At 45.4% G+C, this 18,761-nt stretch overlaps 1 protein-coding gene across 28 annotated transcripts in view; it reads right to left on the bottom strand.

Moving 5' to 3' along the window:
• ADGRL3 (adhesion G protein-coupled receptor L3) overlaps positions 1-18,761 on the bottom strand; it is a 614,635-nt gene that overhangs the window by 60,406 nt on the left and 535,468 nt on the right. For all 28 annotated transcript variants that reach the window (XM_068137418.1, XM_068137413.1, XM_068137416.1 and 25 more), the window contains 4 exons: positions 17,737-17,946; positions 16,937-17,157; positions 7,015-7,081; positions 5,365-5,456 (listed from right to left, as the gene is read on the bottom strand). In XM_068137418.1, the coding sequence (XP_067993519.1) occupies positions 5,365-5,456; positions 7,015-7,081; positions 16,937-17,157; positions 17,737-17,946 (590 nt within the window). The remainder of the gene's footprint in view (positions 1-5,364; positions 5,457-7,014; positions 7,082-16,936; positions 17,158-17,736; positions 17,947-18,761) is intronic.

Below are 18,761 nucleotides of genomic sequence, written 5' to 3'. Positions count from 1 at the left end.
CAGGGACGCTTATTAACAGCCTATTAAAATATTTTATGGCCTTTATTTTTACATTGCCACAGGGAATCAACTATTTGGCTGTTGTGGAACAGGCCCAAGGATTTATGTTGCGAGAACTTCACCACAGCCAAACACAGAGCAGGGCTAGGAAATGAAGTGGGAGAACAAACTCCCATTGAGCTCTCTGTGCACCGTAAAGCTGTCATGCACAGATGGCAGCCAGGGGCCCTCCAGTGCTGGCCCTCCATTTGGTTTGGTTTTGCAAATGTAAAGCAGTAAGACAAGATCATAGATCCATGGAATCATAGAATTGTTTTGGATGGAAAAGACCTTCATCAAGTCCAACCACTATCTACCTCTACCATGTCCCTCAGTACCACACTTCATTGAAACGCCTTCAGACACAAGGATTCAGTTACCTTTCTGGGAAGCCTCTTCCAGTCTTTGAGAACCCTTTCAGCAAACAAGTTTCTTCTAATCTCCAACCTAAACCTGCCCTGGTGCAACTTGAGGCCCTTTCTTCTCATCCTATCACTTGTTCCTAGGGAGAAGAAAACAACCTCACTGCACTGGAGGGATCTGCCTCTAATCTGGCTCTATACACTTAAGGTGGGAAAAATCCACTGGGATGTTGTGATATGTGGCCCAAACTCTATAGAGAGCTACTATCAAATGTCAAGCCTTTCCAGAAGTGACTTTTGAGGGGAAAGTCCTGCCAGGCTTGCAAAGGGGCTTATGCTGAGTTTGCACTCACAGGATGCCTCCAGAAAACACCATTTGAGCTACTTGACTTCTCTGCCCAAGTAAGAGGCTTGGAAATCAGCACTGTGTTTAAAGATGGGGACTGGGCTGTCCATAAATCAGGTCCCAAGCTTCACTGCCCCAAGCCTGCAAATCTGCTCCAGTACCTCTCTAAAGCATTAAAAGGAGCCTTCCTTCTCTAAGCCAGGCCAGCTTAGAGAGGAAGCAGTAAACATCTTTGAAACACTTCCAGGAATAGGGATTCAAGATTCAGGGCTCTGGGATCCTGCTGAGAATCAGGCAATGCCTCCTCAGAAACAGATCTGGGTACAGACCTCTGGAAGTAAGCTCAGAAAGGATTTTTCTGATTATCTATGAAATAACCTGGTTTGTGTCTTTTTATTCCAGAGGTGCTGTACCACAGATGCATTTTTCACTTAAATTAGAGAAAATTACTTTGGAATAAAGCCATGATCTTACCTGGAAGGAGACAGCAATTTTACCTGGAAGACAACTATGGGCTTATTCCAGAGACTACAAGCCTCTAGGAAAGCTTCCTCACAGTTGTTGCAGTTTTAGGCCCAGCTGCAGCCAATCCCCAGGCAGCTGCTCAATTGTCCCTTGCACTCCCTCACCCAGGCAGGATGGGAAGGAGAAGTTGGGAGGAAAATGCAAAACCTCATGGGTTCAGGTAAGAAGAGTTTAATAGAACAACACTAAGAACAAAGGAGCAACAGAAGCAACAATAGTCTGGGATTGTTTAGTCTGGAGAGGAGGAGGATAAAGGAAGACTTCATTGCTTTATACAGCTCCCTGAAAGAAGGTTGGTGTGAGGTTGGGGTTTGGTCTCTTCTACCAAGTAACTAGCAATAGAATGAGAGGAAATGACCTCAAATTGCACCAGGGGAGGTTTAGGTTGGATATTAATGTGACCGTTTGAGGTTGTGCCTTTAACAAAGGGACACCATGGCCGAATGTTTTATAAACAAAAGACAGGTCTAAACTAATTTCATTGGTGGAGAGGCAGAGCACTGCCTTAAGTTTTGATTCCCAGTGAGACTTGTCTCAGTCTTGCACTTTCTCCCCCTCCTTCCGCAGCTCACAGTTCCTGGGCTTTCAGTCAGACTGACCTTGGAACTGATAAAGCGTAAGGCCTGCACTAAAACTTACTAACATATTTTGCTTTAATTAACAATTGCTCTTTTTCTCTCTTTCTAACCCTCTCTGGGGATAAAGAGGAGAGAAGGGGGTACAGGGGGAAAACCCTTCCTCCTGGAGGGGGAGGGGAATCTCATTCCTGTGTTACTTTGTTGTATACTTCTGTATATATATTGTAAATACTGTAAATTGTGTATATAAACCTGCATTTCCTAAACCGTTTGTAAATACAGCACAATCCTTTGCTAATCCAGCTGTGGATTTTCTTTCAATTTTCTTCCCTTTACTTATGGGGGGGGGGAGAAGGCTGGGCCTTCCCCTCAACCCTTGACAATTAGGAAAAATTTCTATCCTACAAGAGTGGTCAGGCAGTGTAACAGGCTGCCCACACTGGTGGTGGTGGAGTCTTCATCCCTGGAGGTGTTCAAAAAATGTGGACATGGCACTTTGGGGCATGTTTTAGTGGGCATAGTGGTGTTGGGCTGCCAGCTGGATTTCATGACCTTAGAAGTTTTTCTAACCTCAATGATTCCATGATCTATTAGTCTATGATAATACTGATGAAGTAATCTATAAAGGGAGTGATACCAAGTGTGAATGCCTCTTGCCGCACCAAAGGAAAATTTCCTTCTCTGTTAAAAATCTGCACCTCCTCCTAATTCAGGCAGATCTGATGTTGAGACAACAAATACATGGGGTTTAGACACTTCATTTTGCCCTGCTTTGGTATTCAGAAACTGAAATCAAGTTCCTTCTGAAATTCATGTTTTGATAAACCTCCTAGGGTGAGCTTGGGGTCTTCCCAAGTTTATGTTATTCTTCGCTTATTTTTCCAAGCATAAAAAAAATACATTTGCAAGGAAGAAGTCTGTTTGGAAGGGTATCAGCAACAGACTTGTTTTTTAATTGGTTATGTTTTCAAAATGTTTTAATGAAGCCAATTCAGGAAAAGACACTCATCTGCCAACAGAACCTATAAAATATTTTACAGTGACATTATAGTTGATGTATCTGGTTGTATAAATTATTGGCATTTTAAACGGAGATGGTGGAGATTAGCACAAGCAAGATTATTCAGGAGGCAGTTATTTCCCCTTTAATTAGAAATGCTTTGTTGTTTTGCTTGCTTTTTTGGGGGTTGTTTTGTTTTCTTTGGGGTTTTGTGGTTTGTCTTTCCTTTCCTTCTTCTTCCCCCCCTTCCCCCCCCTCCCCCCCCCCCGTTTTTAATTTAAATGTCATCCTGCAAAGTTTTATAGACAGATTTTGTGTGGGTAACCTTAACAAGCCTCTTCTCAGTAAGCAATCCCAGAGCACTCATCCATGAAGTGTTATTAAATGTATCATTCTTTTAATGCCTCATCAAAGACCCAAAGAAAGACCATCACACTGGGATCAGTCCTGGACATCCAGACGAGACCCTTCCTCCAATTTCATCTCAATAGTTGAGCATGAAGTTCAACAAGGCCAAATGCTAGTTCTTACACTTGGGTCCGGGCAATCCCAAGCACAAATGTAGGGTGGGCGAGGAGTGGCTTGAGAGTAGCCTGGAGGAGAAAGACTTGGGGGTGTCAGTTGATGACAAACTCACCATGAGCCAGAAATGGTTGCTGGCAGCCCAGAAGGCAGTTGTGTGCTGGGCTGCATCCAAAGCAGTGAGAGCAGCAGGACAGGGAGGGGATTCTGCCCCTCTGCTCTGCTGAGACCCTACCTGAAGTACTGTTTTCAGTTCTGGTGCCCCCAGCATAAGAAAGACATGGAACTGTTGGAGCAAGTTCAGAGGAGGCCACAAAGATGATCAGAGGTCTGAAGAACCTCCTCTATGGGGAAAGACTCCAAGTAATTGGGACTGTGTACATTGGAGAAGAGAAGGCCACAGGGAGACCATAGGAAGGACTTCCAGTTCCTGAACAGGGCCTGCAGGACAGCTGAGGATGGACTTTTTACAAGGGCTTGTAGTGATACGGACAAGGTGCAATGGCTTTGAGCTGGAGAAGGGGCAATTAGGAAGAAGGTCTTTATTGTGAGGGTGGCAAAACACTGGAACAGGTTGCCCAGGGAGGTTATAGGTACCCCCTCCATGGAGGTGTTCATGGCCAAGTTGGAAAGGGCCTTGAGTAACCTGCTCTAGTGGAAGGTGTCCCTGCCCACGGCAGGGGTTTTGGAACTAAATGATCTTTATGGTCCCTTCCAAATGACTCCATGATGGCAGCAGCAGAGGCACACCATAAAGCAATCTGACTGCAAGTTGGGCAGGGTCAGATGTGGCCAACGTGTGTCCCTAAGCTCACTGCAGTCCCCTGCATTTGTATAGACTCCAGTTCCATTTCCTCTCCACCCTTGAAGAAGAAACCATGCCTAAGAAACTAAAACTTCACTCAAAGGACCACATAAGGTTGTGGCATTTTAGGAGCATGGCAAGTTTTGCCTGCTGGGGAAGTTTTAAGGTGGAACTGACTTAGTTTAAAGCCACCTGTATGACAGAAGCTGAATGGTAGGTACCAGCTTGCTGAGAAGTGTCTTTCAGCTCTGTAATTCAATCCTCTCCTAACAAGCTCCCTTCGTGCCTGTTCTACTCCCACCACAGAAGAGAAGAGAACACCAACTTCCAGCCATGTCACAGAACATTGTCTTTTCCTGGATGGGCAGCAAAGTGCTGACTCCCAAGAATTTCTTCCTCCTGAAGTTCATTTGATAATTAAAACAGTTAGCAGGCTCCCCATCTTATCACATGCTGCAGGTGAAGTTCTCCTCATTTTTTTTAAAGTAAGCAGTTAAAGCCAGAGGTACTTCAACAAACAGGCACTGACAGAGAGTAATATTCTAATGAGGCAGTTTGCTAGACAGTAAGATGCTCAAGTTCTGATGTCAACCAAATCCAAGGGCAAACAAACCATGCCGTGGCTGGCAAGCACACCTTCTGACATGGGCACCCCCAGGCAAACCCCCAGTCACTTTGCTGAAACTAATCAGATTCTGGGGAGAATCTGAATCATTAAATCTGTCAGGGGCTAAAACAAACAAAAAAGAAGTCAGGCTGCTGCCCTCAGAGCACAGAGAAGTAGTAATGACCAACAATTTCAGCACCTTCCCTGCAGAGTCTGTAATAATTAGCCAGTAATTATTGGCCAGCGTTTATGTAGCGGGACTAAGAGGTTACCTGCTTCAAGGACAGCAAATGCAACTTCACTTCCTTCATACAAAATCAAATGGAAAATGCCACCACTGGCAGCCAAATCCCAGTAAAGACAGTGCTTCCCTGGCAGCCAAATCCCAGTAAAGACAGTGCCACACCATCAACCACTTGCTAGTGATTAGAAACCATTCTGTAGTACCATAACCCAGCATATTGCCTCTGGTTGTCACTGCTGCTGGCAGAGCTGATTGCTAGGTGCTCTTCACAGAGAGGAACGAGGCCATAAACAGCAGAAGACAGACACAGGGAAAGAGAGGACACCAGCCACTTACTTGATGTTGTCAAGGCATCCAGATTCGGGTTTCAGTATGGCAGTATGATGAAACATTTTATAGAGGGCGATCCCAAGGAAGATGACATTAAGCTGAAATGGGAGAAAAGAGGGGGAGAAAAACAAGGTTACATGAGGCAGCACAACACGATGAAGAAAAAGTCAGTTTGTGGTCTGTAACAGATAAGTTGCTGTAGGAAATTAACTCTTGCTGCAGTTTTACCATGCCTAAAAGACTAAAAATTACCCAGGATTTAATGAGGTGAACTGGTCTGTAAACTGCAGGACTGATGATGCCAAGGCATCACCAAGGCTGTGGTGCTGCATATGTTACTGATCAATGATCTGGTTGTCACATCACTTGTAGGACTTCAAATGGCATTATGGAAAAATAAAAGTATCTGTTGGAACAGCTCTTTTTTTATGTCTCAGAGGTGTAGAGTTGTGGTGTCTCCTTCTCTAGAGACTTTCAAAATCAACTGGGACATGCTCCTGTGTGGCCTGCCCTAGGTGATCCTGCTTTGGCAGCGGGGTTGGACTCAATGACCTCCAGAGGTGTCTTCCAGCCCCTACCATTCTATGATTCTGTGAAGGGTCTTTCCAAGCATCTTGCTTCATCAGCTCCATTGGAACGAAGCAAAAAAAAGAAATCTTCTTTTTTATTTAGTTTTTCCTCTTAATATATCTTTTAAATAGTATAATAGGGGAGATGGGCAGGGAAATCATTACTGCTGAAGATGCTTAGCACAATGCAAAACATGAAAAAGAAAAAGAAATAAGAAAGAGTTTGATTTGTTCTTTAAAAGGTGTGATAGTGTTCCAGTGTCTCAGTGTTAATAAAGCTTCCAATTCTGGGAAAGGAGGTCCCCCCAAAGCCCTTGATTAAAAAAAGGAAGATATCTTTTTATTAATTCATTGCTTAAGGGGAAAAAAAGGAACAAACCCCAATGGTTTTAGTTGGTGATGTAGCTCCCTTACTGATGTGGAAGGCTGTTGAAATGGCCCCCAGTTGCAGGAGAAGCAAAGACAATGTCTGCATTGAAGTGAGAGTGCCTGGTTTGCTGTGTTAGCCTATGCAAAACAAAGGGTGGTTTATTTAAGCCATATTGTAGCGATTAAAGTATGAGAAAACTCCAGCTGTCCCTGAAGTGGGGTTCTCTACCTTGTTGCTGTGTTAGCTGATACACTGGCAATGTGCTAACCATGAAGTCACACGAGCTTAAACTTCCGCCGAGGAGGAAAAGCCACCATCAAACCTCTCTTCCAGTTTGGAATTTCTTTCATTCCCCCTGCCTGTGCCTTTCCACCCCTGCCCTTTTCTTGCATGATTGATGCAAAACTTCACTGTGAAATTCAAAGGAAGGCGGGCAGCGAGGGGCATCAAAATAAGGCTTGGAACTTCTAAACGTCCAAGGGCAGCAACCAAACTCTGTGAGCACCTTCTCTGAAGCTCCAGAGCCTGTTTTGAGCAGACATTTTGCAATGCCAAGAGCCTCTCATAATGAGGGTCTAATTGCTTATGCCAGGTGAGGTCAAAGAAGAACATGCCTTTCTCAAATTAATCTGTGTAAATTAAAGATAAAGAGTAAAGGGACAGCAAAAGTTTTATTTCTTGACCTGAGAGATGGAGTAGTTAATTAGGAGTTCTTACCATAATTATCAAGGTCGCTGGTCCTATAAAGCTCCAAATGAAGTAGGTGTCAAGTCGGAGCCAACATCTGTAATGAAACACAGGGGAGAGAATGCATTCAAGGACTGCACCCAGGACATACATCAAGAGTGAGCGAGTGACAGAGAAGAATGTGAGCTGCAAAACGCGGCGGTGGGAGACAGGAAATATTACATTGCTTGTTCATTTAAATGCTGAATTATGTGCCCAATTTCTGACAGCGCTATTGATGGAGGAAGATAATTACCTCTGGAGGAAGCGGGGAGAAAATGGCACAAGGCCTAGCTGCATCTGTTGGGAGAAAACACTTAGAAGCCTGGTGGTTTTTAAGGAAGGGGTCTGATAAGCTGCTGCTTTGCTTGAAGTTCCTCTTCCCTCTCTGGCACTGATGCAACGCAAGCTGTCTGTCAGCTGTCAAGCGAGATGCCATTTCTCCAGCAAGCAGAGAGGAGTGAGTTTGGTGCAAAGAGGAAGTAGGGTTTGGATAACAGAAGGCTGGGGTTTAATTAGGTTCAGCAACTTCCCCTTCAGAGCGTTTTATTTCCCCCAACCTCCAGAGTGTTTTCTTTCCACTAATATTTCCAGGGTTGCATATGGTCTGTGCTATGGCATGAAGTTGATTCATGGCCTAAAACTAAATTATTAATCGCTTAATTTCAACCACATTTAATACTCCCCACATTTTTTAAGGCCCCCTGGGAAATTACATTTCCATTCCTAGTTCATTCCAGGCGACAGGAAGATAAAATGGAAGTGACTGGTTACAAGACAGACGAACATAAATTCCAGAAAGTTTTGCATACTGTTTAAAATAATAATATCTTGCCATGTTTGGAACTCTGCAAATCACAGCTCCATTTAGACACAGAGGGCTAAGGAAGCATCACATCACTCTTGCAGGATACATCTCATGGAATTTCATAATCACACAAGTGACAAGAACCATTGCTGTGAGCTCATTGTGGTGGAAGAATCACAGAATCACAAATTCACAGCACGGTAGGGCTTGGAAGGGACCTCTGAAGATCCTCTGAAGTCCAACCGCCGCTGCCAGAGTGGAGTCATTTAAAGCAGATCACACTGGAACACATCCAGGCAGGCCTTGAAAGTCTCCAGAGATAGAGACTCCACCACCTTTCTGGGCAGCCTGTTCCAGTGCTCTGCCACCCTCAGAGTACAGTAGTTCCTTCTCATGTTTAGATGCAACCTCCTGTGGTCGAGATTGTACCTATTTTCCCTTGTCCTGTCACTGAGGACCGCTGAGAAGAGTCTGGCCCATCTTCCTGACCCCCACCCCCTGGATATTTGTAAGCATCAATAAGAAAGAACAGTTCTCACTAAGGACAGCTGCGGTGCACATGCTGCATGGGGTTTTCCCTTTCAATGGACTCTGCAACAGGCAGAAAGGTCTGTGCCAGCAGCCCCATGGAGGAGATCAGCAGCAGCTGCCTTCTGAGAGAATAAAGCATGACCTGAATCACTACAACTGACAGAAGCTAAGGTATGAATACACTCAAACATGCAGAGAAAGCTTCTCAATTCCCTCCCTGACCATATAAATCCCAGGTCTCGTCAGGGCTGAAGACGTATCGGTGTCTAGATGTGGTCCTACCACTCTTTGTCGCAAATTAAAACACCGTCACTTCCATGACTGTCATTCCTGAACTGCTTCTGCAGCTGTTCATCCAAAATCTTCATCTGTCAGCATCAAAATCTTAATGTGAGAGGCTTTTGGAGTAATTGTAGGGGAATCTCGTTTCCTCTGCGGCTGCTAAAGTTCAAGGTGATTTAAATGCAGCTGGTAATGAAACAACACAAGTGACAAGGAACTCTTTGAGTCTGATTTCCTGTAGGAGAGGGTTTATGCCATCATGACATCTGTGTATCACCCATAACAACACCTGAAATGTCGCCTGAGTGCAACTAAATTTGACAGAGGGGGAGAGATTTCATGGGTAATGAAGTCCCTGTAAAAAGTTCTCCCACTTCATCCCAGAAAACAGATGTCTGCAGAACAGCATCTCACACATTGCATGGCTCTGCAGACTTCAAATCCACTCCGTCCCGTGGGAAAACAGGAACAGAGGTTTAACGGGTAATGAAACCCCTGTAAAAAAGTCACAGAATCATAGAACCACAGGATGGTTTTGGTTGGAGAAAACCCTCCAAGATCATTGAGTCCAACCATCAACCCAACACTACCATGGCCATTAAACCATCTCCCAAAGTGCCATGTCGCATATTTCTTGAACACCACCAGGCATAGAGACTCCATCACCTCCCTGGCCAGCCTTTTCCAATCCCTGACCACTCTTGCAGGAAATACATTTTTCCTAATCTCCAACCTAAGCCTTCCCTGGCACAATTTCAGGTCTTTTCCTCTTGTTCTCTCATCTGACGACACGGACCCCCACCTCACTGCAACTTCCTTTCAGGGAATTGTAGAAACCAGTGAGGTCTTTCCTCAGCCTCCTCCAGACTAAACAACCCCAGTTCCCTCAGCCACTCCTCAAGATCTGCTCTCTAGACCCTTCCCCAGCTTTGTTGTCCTTCTCTGGACATGTTCCAGTACCCCGATGTGTTTCTTGGAGTGAGGGGCCAAAACTGAACCCAGTGTTTGAGGTGCGGTCTCACCAGTGCTGAGTACAGGAGGATTATCATTTCACTCCTCCTGCTGGCCACATTATTCCTGATCCATGACAGAATGCTGCTGGCCTTCTTGGCTACCTGGGCACACTGTTGGTTCAGGTTCAGCTGGCTGTCAACCAGCATCTCCGTGTCCTTTTCTGCTGGACAATCTTCCAGCCATTCTGCCCCAAGCATGGAGTGTTTATGGGGTTGTCTTCCTGCACAACCCCTTAAAAAGAAATGTCCCCATAGCAGCTGCTCACATAGTGCAAGGACATTTTAGACTTCAGACCTACCCCACCCCGGGGGGGTGGGGGGTGTGTGTGTGTAAGAGTTACTTGTGTTTTTGCCTTCAGCTGTCGCCTAGAAATCAGTGAATAGGCAGCCACAAAATTTCTTTTCTCCTGATAAGAGGAGTGCTGCTGTGTGGGAGAGGACTCAAAGGGTTGAGATTTTTTTAAAAAATGGAAGCATGATGAACTATTTTTTTTTTTTTTATTTGCCAATTTAACATTCAGAACATCCCCAGCCCCTGCTGCGCAGGACTCAGGAACATGCTGTATTTTAATTGCCAAGCAACTTGGTTTCCCTTCAGCACAGGGAACAAGCCAGGTCTTGGAAAGCCCAGAGAAGAGGAAAGAAATAACTTCCCCTCTTGACTCCTTCAAGCATGCTGGCCAGCCATATGGTCACATCTGCTGCAGCTGGTTCTGAATGCAGATAGATTGGGACATGGGGAGAAATCAGTAGAAGCTGAAATACGGCATGAGGGAAAAGCCAGGCTGGGTTGAGAAAAAAGGCACCAAGCAACTGAAAGGAAATGACCTTAAGTTGCACCAGGGGAGGTTTAGATTGAATAGTAGGAAAAATTTCTTGACTGAAAGAGTGGTCAGGTATTAGAACAGGCTCCTCAGGGAGGTGGTGGAGTCACCATCCCTGAAGGTGTTCAAGAAACGTGTAGACATGGCCCTCTGGGACACAGTTAATGGCCATGGTGGTCTTAGAGTGATCATTGGACTCGATGACCTTACAAGTCTCTTCCAACCTTAATGCTTTTATGATTCCACTTTGTTCCCCTAAAAACCCATCTCTTCTGCTGCACAGTTCAGTGACAAGACATGGATGAGAAACAGGTAAGGAACCAGTTCACACCCTTGGGATAATCCAGAGGGGACAGGCATGGACCAAAATGTTCCCCTTCCAACAAAAGAGCACTTAATCTGAGCAAGAGTACAGCTTGAGGAAATTAGAACAGGCTTTTCCTTGGCCTCTCTGTACACTTTCACAGAATCACATAAGGAAGGGATCTCAGAAGATCATCAAATCCAACTCTGCTGCCAGATCAGGTTCACCTAGGGCAGGTCACACAAGCATGCATACAGGTGGGTCTTAAAAGTCTCTAGAGGAGGAGACTCCACAACCTCTCTGGGCAGCCTGATTCAAGGCTCCAGCACATTCACCATAAAGATGTTTTCCCGCATGTTGAGGTGGAATTTGCTGTGTTCCAGTTTGTATCCATTGCCCCTTGTCCACCACTAAAATGAGCCTGGCCCCTTCTTGACACCTACCCTTCAGATATTTTTAAGCATTTATAAGATCTCCTTTCAGTCTTTTCTTCTGCAGACTAAAGAGCCCCAGCTCTCTCAGCCTCATTATTGTTGTAGCTTCCATTGGACACTCTCTAGTCTATCCCTCTCCCTCTTGAACTGGAGACCCCAGAACTGGACACTATACTCCAGATGTGGCCTCACCAGCACAGAGCAGAGGGGGCAGAGAATCTTCCTTGACCTGATGGCCACACTTTTCTTAATGCACCCCAGGATACCTTTGGTTTTCTCGGCCACATTGCTATCCCATGGACAACTTTGAACCAGTTTAAGTCACACCTTGTTAAAAATGCAAATTGCAACTGAAACATCAACACCCAGGCATCCAACAGCTTGTGTTGAGGAGCTGTAAATTGCCAATCAGACAAGTGCCACACAGATTTTTTTCCCTCAAAAGACAAAAACCCCTCACAGGCACAATGAGCTGCATTACATGAGCTCCTCCAAACGAGGGAAGCAATCAGGTGACTTGCTTCCCCTAGTTGCTAACTGTGGGCTGTGGTGTCACTTTTGACCCCCCCGTGTGCAGCTGTGCCGTGCAGATGGACTCAGTGTGCTCCTAGTCTAGACTGGGCTGCCTGCAAGCAAAAGAGTTGCTTTAGGTTTCAGTGCAAGGCTGAGTGGATTATCTGAAAATCTGTCGATGCAGGGAACGCTGCTCAAAACCTCCCTGCTTCTTCCCATTGACACCAGTGGATCATAACAAGCTCCTTGGTGCTTCTTTCCTTCCCTTTTTAATTTCCTCCTTCTCCACAGAGACGAGTCACTATATTCACCTAAAGCTTTGCCCAAGTAATAAAGACTACAAAGAGTTTACTCTATTTTCTGCATGAAGAGAAATCAAATACTAAACTATCCCTGGTGTGCATTTAATACAACCAATAAACAATCATTAGCTGCCATTGGACCATAAAATTTGAAGAGCCCTAAACATATCATGTTGTTCATGGGAGCTCAGCAGGCTGGTTCACATGGCTCTACAGCCTGCTGGACTAGGTGCAGGAATGGGATAAGTATGCACAGGGCATGCCATTCAAAGGTGCAATATAGGTTCTGCTGAATTCAGTCCAACCTCCACACTGCTCATCGATCCTCCTCCAAATACCCAACAGGAATGCTTAAAATATGGTGGTACTAAAGGATGTGGCTGTGGTGTTAATGAGACAAGGCTACCATGCCAAGACACATGGTCATGGTGCTAAGACATATAGTCGTGGTGCTAAGACACATAGCTGTGATGCTAATGGACATGGTTGTGGTGCCAAAGGACATGGAGATGGTGCTATGTGCATGGCTGTGGTACTAAGGGACATGGTTGTGGAGCTTAGTCACTTCTTCCTAATAGCAAGTGATAGGACAAGAGGAAATGGCCTCAAGTTGCACCAGGGGAGGCTTAGGTTGGACATTAGAATAAACTTTTTGACTGAAAATGTTCTCAAAGACTGGAAAAGGCTTCCTATGGCGGTGGTTGAATCCCTGTCCCTGAAGGGGTTTCAAAGAGGCAGAGATGTGATGCTGAGGACCATGAATTAGCACTGAACTTGGTTGAGTTAGAGAATGGATGGACTTAATGAACTTAAAGGTCTTTTCCAACCAAAATGACTCTATGATTCTGTGATATGAAAATACAACAAGTTCAGTGGAGCCACCCAAGACAGACTGTGTTGTTGGAAGCTATTTCCTCAGCAACATTAGCATGTAGAACATGTCAGAGACTGGCTGATGGACTTGCAGGCTGTGTACATACACCATGCTTTCATTTTGCTTCCTGACAGCTGGATTGCTTACCATGGATACCCTGCTTTATAGCACAGCAAAAGGGGAGAGGAGGGAGAAAAACCAAGAGAGAGCTTCCTGTCATGATAAATGTGATCACCGCTGGATGAATATACCTACAAGGTAATTTTCTACAATATATGGAACCATTCAGAGCATAGCTGCTTTCCTCTGAGATTTACAAGAGATATTGATATGAAGCTTAGGAGAGTATGGGAATAAGGAATAGCTTCTGGTCGTTGATTTTGGAGAGTCTGCTAGCTGACTGAGTCACAGAATTCTAAAATCATAGAGCTGGTTTGGTTGGAGGACATCTCTAACACCACCACAGCCATTAAACCATGTCCCAAAGCACCATGCCCACACGTATCTTGAGCACCTCCAGCCATGGTGACTCCACTGCCTCCCTGGGCAGCCTGTTCCAATACCTGAGTGATTTTAACTAGTCCTAAAAAAAACCCAAAATTACAATAGCAAAAGGATCAATTTCAAAACTTGTGTAATAATTAGGTATAAAATAGTATCTTCTACTGTGCAGCTGCTCCAGAGCTCCAGTAGGAATACCAGAGCTTGGGATGCTTTAGAAAGTCATGAGTACTGGTACTGGGTCCAGCCCTGTTCAATGTCTTTCTCAATGATTTGGATGAAGGCACACCAGGGACTCTCAGACAGTTTGCTGGTGAGGGAATTATGGCTGACACCTCATCAGGCTGTGCTGCAATCTAGTGTGTGACCTGGACAGGGGAACCTCATGAAGTTCAACACTGGCAAGTGCAGGGTCCTGCATCTCAAGAAAGAACATCACAGGATCAGTGCAGAATGGTGAAAGACCTCAGTAGGCCAAGGGAGGTTCTCCTCCCTCTCTACTCTGCCCTGCTGAGGCCACATTTGCAATACTGTATCCAGTTCTGGGCACCACAGTTCAAGAATGACAGGGGCTTCCTGGAGATGGTACAGCAGAGGGCTACAAAAGTGATGAGGGGACTGGAACATCTCTCTGATGAGGAAAGACTGAGACAGCTGTGGCTTTTTAGTCTGGAGAACAAAAGACTGAAGGGGCAATCCCATAAATGCTAATCAATATTTAAAGGGCGAGCATCAGGATGGGACCATTCTGTTTGCAGTGTTACTCAGTGACAGGACAAGGGGTAATGGCCACAAACTTGAACATAAGAAGTTCTGTCTAAACATGAGAAGGAAGTTCTTTAAGGGTGCTGGAGCCCTGGAACAGGCTTCCCAGAGATGGGGTGGAATCTCTATCTCTGGAGACATTCAAAACCCACCCGGACATGTTCCTGTGTGACCTTCTCTAGGTGAACCTGCTTTAGCAGGGGAATTGGACTCAATCATCTCCAGAGGTCCCTTCTATCCCTCACCATTCTGTGATCCTGTGTTTCTGTGAAACAGAGAGAGGAACAACTGCCTGTTTCTGACTCTGTGATCTGGGTGTGTGTTACGGAAGTGTGGGATTGAGAAAGGAAAATGAAATCAAGGCAACTCACCCTTGGTGTCTAAGCAAATCATCTGAAGATATATGAATGGCAGTACCAAATGCCAGGAAAAAACCAACCAAACAAACCAACCAGCCAACAAAACCCAAACAACAAATACCACTAACAGCTCCACAAGTCCTGCTTGAAACAAATGCAACTAATAATGGAGGGAGGCAAGTTAATATATTCCAGAGGATGTTTTACAAAACCTGGCAAAACCAAGCAACTTCTTGCAATCAAATTATGTATGCCTGGCATCAAGTTCCCTACAAATCCTAATCAGTTCTACCCTTCTAATAACATTATACAGAAAAATACATCATCATCCATCAACCAGATGGAGCATGATCGTTCTACAAAACATATTGTACGGTGGTTGTTTTTTTCCCTTCTTTTCACCAGGAGGATGTGATAGAATTGGGCAATCTGGAATTAGAGATTAGAAATAACTTGGGGTTTTTTTTGTTGTTGTTAGGCTCTCTAAATCTCTGTAAATATTTATTTGCAAAAAAAAATTCCATGTTTGAGCACTAAAATAAAACCCCAAGTACTTTATGCCGTGGGGAGGGAGAGAGATTTTCCTGGCGCACACGGAGGGTTGCTGCCTCCTCAACACAAAGATAGCAAAGCCTTATTGTTCTCCTCCAGAGAATTTCAGCCACACTTGGTGCCTTTGCCTCCCATGCTATGGAAATATTTAGGCAGCCACGGGCTGTTGGATAAAGCCAGCATATCCCACAGAATGTCTTTATTTTGGTGTGCTCCAGAAAGATCAATTTAAAGGGGAGCAGGAACATTTCAGCAATGCAAATCTGCTGTGGTGCCTTCTGAGAGCTCTGGTGAGATGTCAGTATCAGGAGCGGTGTGATCAGAATGACCAGGGAAGCAATTTTCTCCTGGAATCAACACTGGTAAGGTCACACCTTGACTCCTGGGTTCATTTTTGGGGCCCACACTCCAAGAAGGACATTGAGGTGCTGGAGGGTGTCCAGGCAAGGGAAAGGAAGCCTGTAAAGGGTTGGGAGAACAGGTCTGGTGAGGAGTGGCTGAGGGAACTGGGGCTATTCAGCTGGCACAGTGATGGATCATAGAATCTTAGCATGGTTTGGGTCAGAAAGGGCCTTCAAGATTATCCAATTCAACCCCACCCCTGCCACGGACAGGGATGCCTCCCATTAGACCACGTTGCTCACCACCTCATCCAAGCTGTTTTTGAACACTTCCAGGGAAGGGGCATCCACAACCTCCCTGGGCAACCTGTTCCAATGTCTCACCACCCTCTCTCTAAAGAAGCTCTTCCTAGTCTCCAGTCTCCTCTTCCAGCTGAAAGCCATTGTCCCTCATCCTATCATTACAAGCCCTTGTAAAAAGTCCCTCCCCAGTTTTTCTGTAGCCCCCTTCATACACCGGATGGTTGCTTTAAGGTCTCCCAGCATCCTTCCCTTTTCCAGGCCAAACACCCTCAACTCTCACAGCCTGTTCCCATAAAGGAGGTTCTCCAGCCCTCTGATCATTTGATCATGGGCAGTTCTATTGCCCCACAGCCTTGCTTCTATAAGGAATCAGGTTCATATATATAAAATGAGGTGTTGGGAAGAAAAAAAATCCTACCACTGAATTTGATGGAATATCAATTGCTGCCATAACATGACCTGACTTATACTTCATGAAAAATTAGGAAAGATTTAATTGCTGCAAGAGTGTTCATCTGTGCCTCTGTGAGGTCTCATCTGGAATACTGGGTCCAGTTGTGGGGTCCCCAGATAAAGGACAAGGAACTACTGGAGAGTGTCCAGCAGGGAGCCACTGAGATGGTGAGGGTACTGGAACCTTAGCAGGCTCCTGGGGCTGTTTAGCTTGGAGAAGAGCACACTGGGGGGAATCTCATTAATACTGACCAGTAGCTAGAAGGTGAACATCAGAAGGATGGTACCAGGCTCTTCTCAGTGGTGCCCAGTGACAGGACAAAGGACACAAAATGGAACACAGGAAATTTCATATAAACAAAAGGAATGCTTTTTTCCCTTTGAGGATGGTAGAACACTGGACCACACTGCCCAAAGAGGCTGTGGAATCACCATCTCTGGAGGCATTCCAAACCTGCCTGGATATGTCCCTGTATTAATTACTCTGGGTGATTCTGCTCTAGCAGGGGGGTTGGTCTAGATGATCTTTAGGTGTCCCTTCCAACCTCCACCATTCTGAGAGATTCTGTGAATTTGTCCTGGATCATCACAAGGTTTGTGGGAGACAGAGAAATAGGGCAAGACATGCTTTGTGGCTCAGCTCTGCCTGCACTAGCCTCCTTTGTCTGCCAGGTGTGTAGGCTCCTCACTTCCCTTTGTTATCTCCACTCCCACCCCTCTTGGCCAGGTCCAAGCAGTGCCAAGCCCCACTCACACTTTGTCAGTGCCATAGCTCCGATAGTCCACCGCCGCCGATACCGCCACAATCAGCGCAGGCATCCCGTAGCCAACCAGATAGAAATACTTCCTCCGGGAGTGTTCACTCTCAAAAACCTCCACCAGCATGATGTAGAGCTGCACTCCCTCCAGGAACATCCAGGTGAAAGCTGCCAGGAAGAAGAAGTGCAGGAGGGCAGCAAAGACGGCACAGGCAATCTGCGTGCGGATTGGAAAGAGCAAGGGAAGGTGTTTGTAGCAACGGTCAGGGTTATTCTTTCTGGGAGGTTTAATAAGAATAAATGAGTTTGTCCCTTCCCTACCCAGTGCTTCCCTTCCACAAAAGGAGGAGCTTGGAGAATCTGTCACTTGGACCATGTGCATGAGCTATTTTAAAATAGACTCATCTCTGCATGTGTAAGTTGTACTCAAAGATACAAAGGTAGAGGTACACACCGTCTCTCCAACTAACATATGAAGATGTACACACTACAAATGCATTTTTACAATCTACTTATTGAACATCAACTTATTAAACACCAACTCCCCCAAATTATTAAACATCATCTTAAAACTTATTAACAAAAAAAATCATTATCTCGAAACAATGCACATGCAGCACTGGAAATCACAGAAGGCATCACCATCTGACTCCCAGTTAGCAACCACGGCCTTCAGTTTGTGAGGACTGATGCACAGAATGAAGGCAGCTGAGAAATGTCTCACTTCCCAGCCCTGCTTCCCATGCACACAGGGAGGAGAGCCTGTGGTGGGAACAGAAAGTGCTGTGCCTCTTACCGGCTGGTCAGTCCGGTTAATGCCAATGAGGAAGAGGAGTTCTGCCACAAAGAGGCTGATGCACAAGTTCTTGTGAATGGTGTTGCGATCACTCTGCAGCCCACGGAAGAAGCAGAAGGTGAAGATGCAGATCAGGAGGCAGACCAGTGAGAGGAGGATGCCAACCCACGTGATAAAGTCCAAAAGCAGGTCATGGACTGCATCACTGTGCTGAAGATAAAACAAAAAACCAAAACCCAGTCATCAGTCGCATGCTCAGTGACTTTGATACTTGCCAGACACAGAGTGAGGTTGCCTGAGACCCTTCACAAACATTTGTATCTGCTCACCAAGCTGTGACACTAGGGAACAGTAGCAACAAGACTAAACGGACCTAGACTTGAATCTTGCATTAAGAAAGCTGCAATCTGAAACACAGACTCCAAAGCATCTGGTAAGCTGCAGGTGCCCTGAACAGACATAGACCCCAAAGTACCCTAGAAATGATGATGCTGTTGTTGAAAACACAGAATCACAGAATGGTGGAGGTTGGAAGGGACCTCTGAGTGGTGTTCACATTACCCTCCACTTCTGGCACTCTGATGACTTGGGCATTCTGTAGGCTGGCAAATGCAATAGTGTCATGCTTCAAAAAGCCAGGGCAAGCAGGAAACATTCTGCTCCCTGGGGGCTAAAAGCTTGTGACAGATGGAGAGAAATGGTGATTAATTTATCCATTTTCTTTGCCTGCTTGTCAATGATAAAGCCACATCAAATGTCAAGCTTTTCCTGATAGACACTCTGCTGCGTCAGCACCCATGAGAAACAACTCAAACCTTTCAGCTCTTTGCCTTTATCAGTGTGAGTGATAGGCATCAAATGATAATGAAAGATGGGCAACAGCTCTCTCCTCCATCTCTTCCATGCTGGATGTTTTCTTTCCAGGGACACTCAGAGGTGGAGGGATGAGGGCTCCTTTCCCAAAAAGCTTTTGCAGCTCTTCCTCAGTATTTCCAGTATCAAAGGAACTGTGAAGGTGGGGTTTT

This window comes from Melanerpes formicivorus, unplaced genomic scaffold (genome assembly GCF_026170545.1).
Source record: "Melanerpes formicivorus ecotype bairdi unplaced genomic scaffold, bMelFor1.0.p_v2 SCAF_4, whole genome shotgun sequence".
Taxonomy (NCBI): Eukaryota; Metazoa; Chordata; class Aves; order Piciformes; family Picidae; genus Melanerpes; species Melanerpes formicivorus.
The sequence above is the reverse complement of the archived record's forward strand: the minus strand, read 5'-3'. Positions and strand labels throughout refer to the sequence as shown.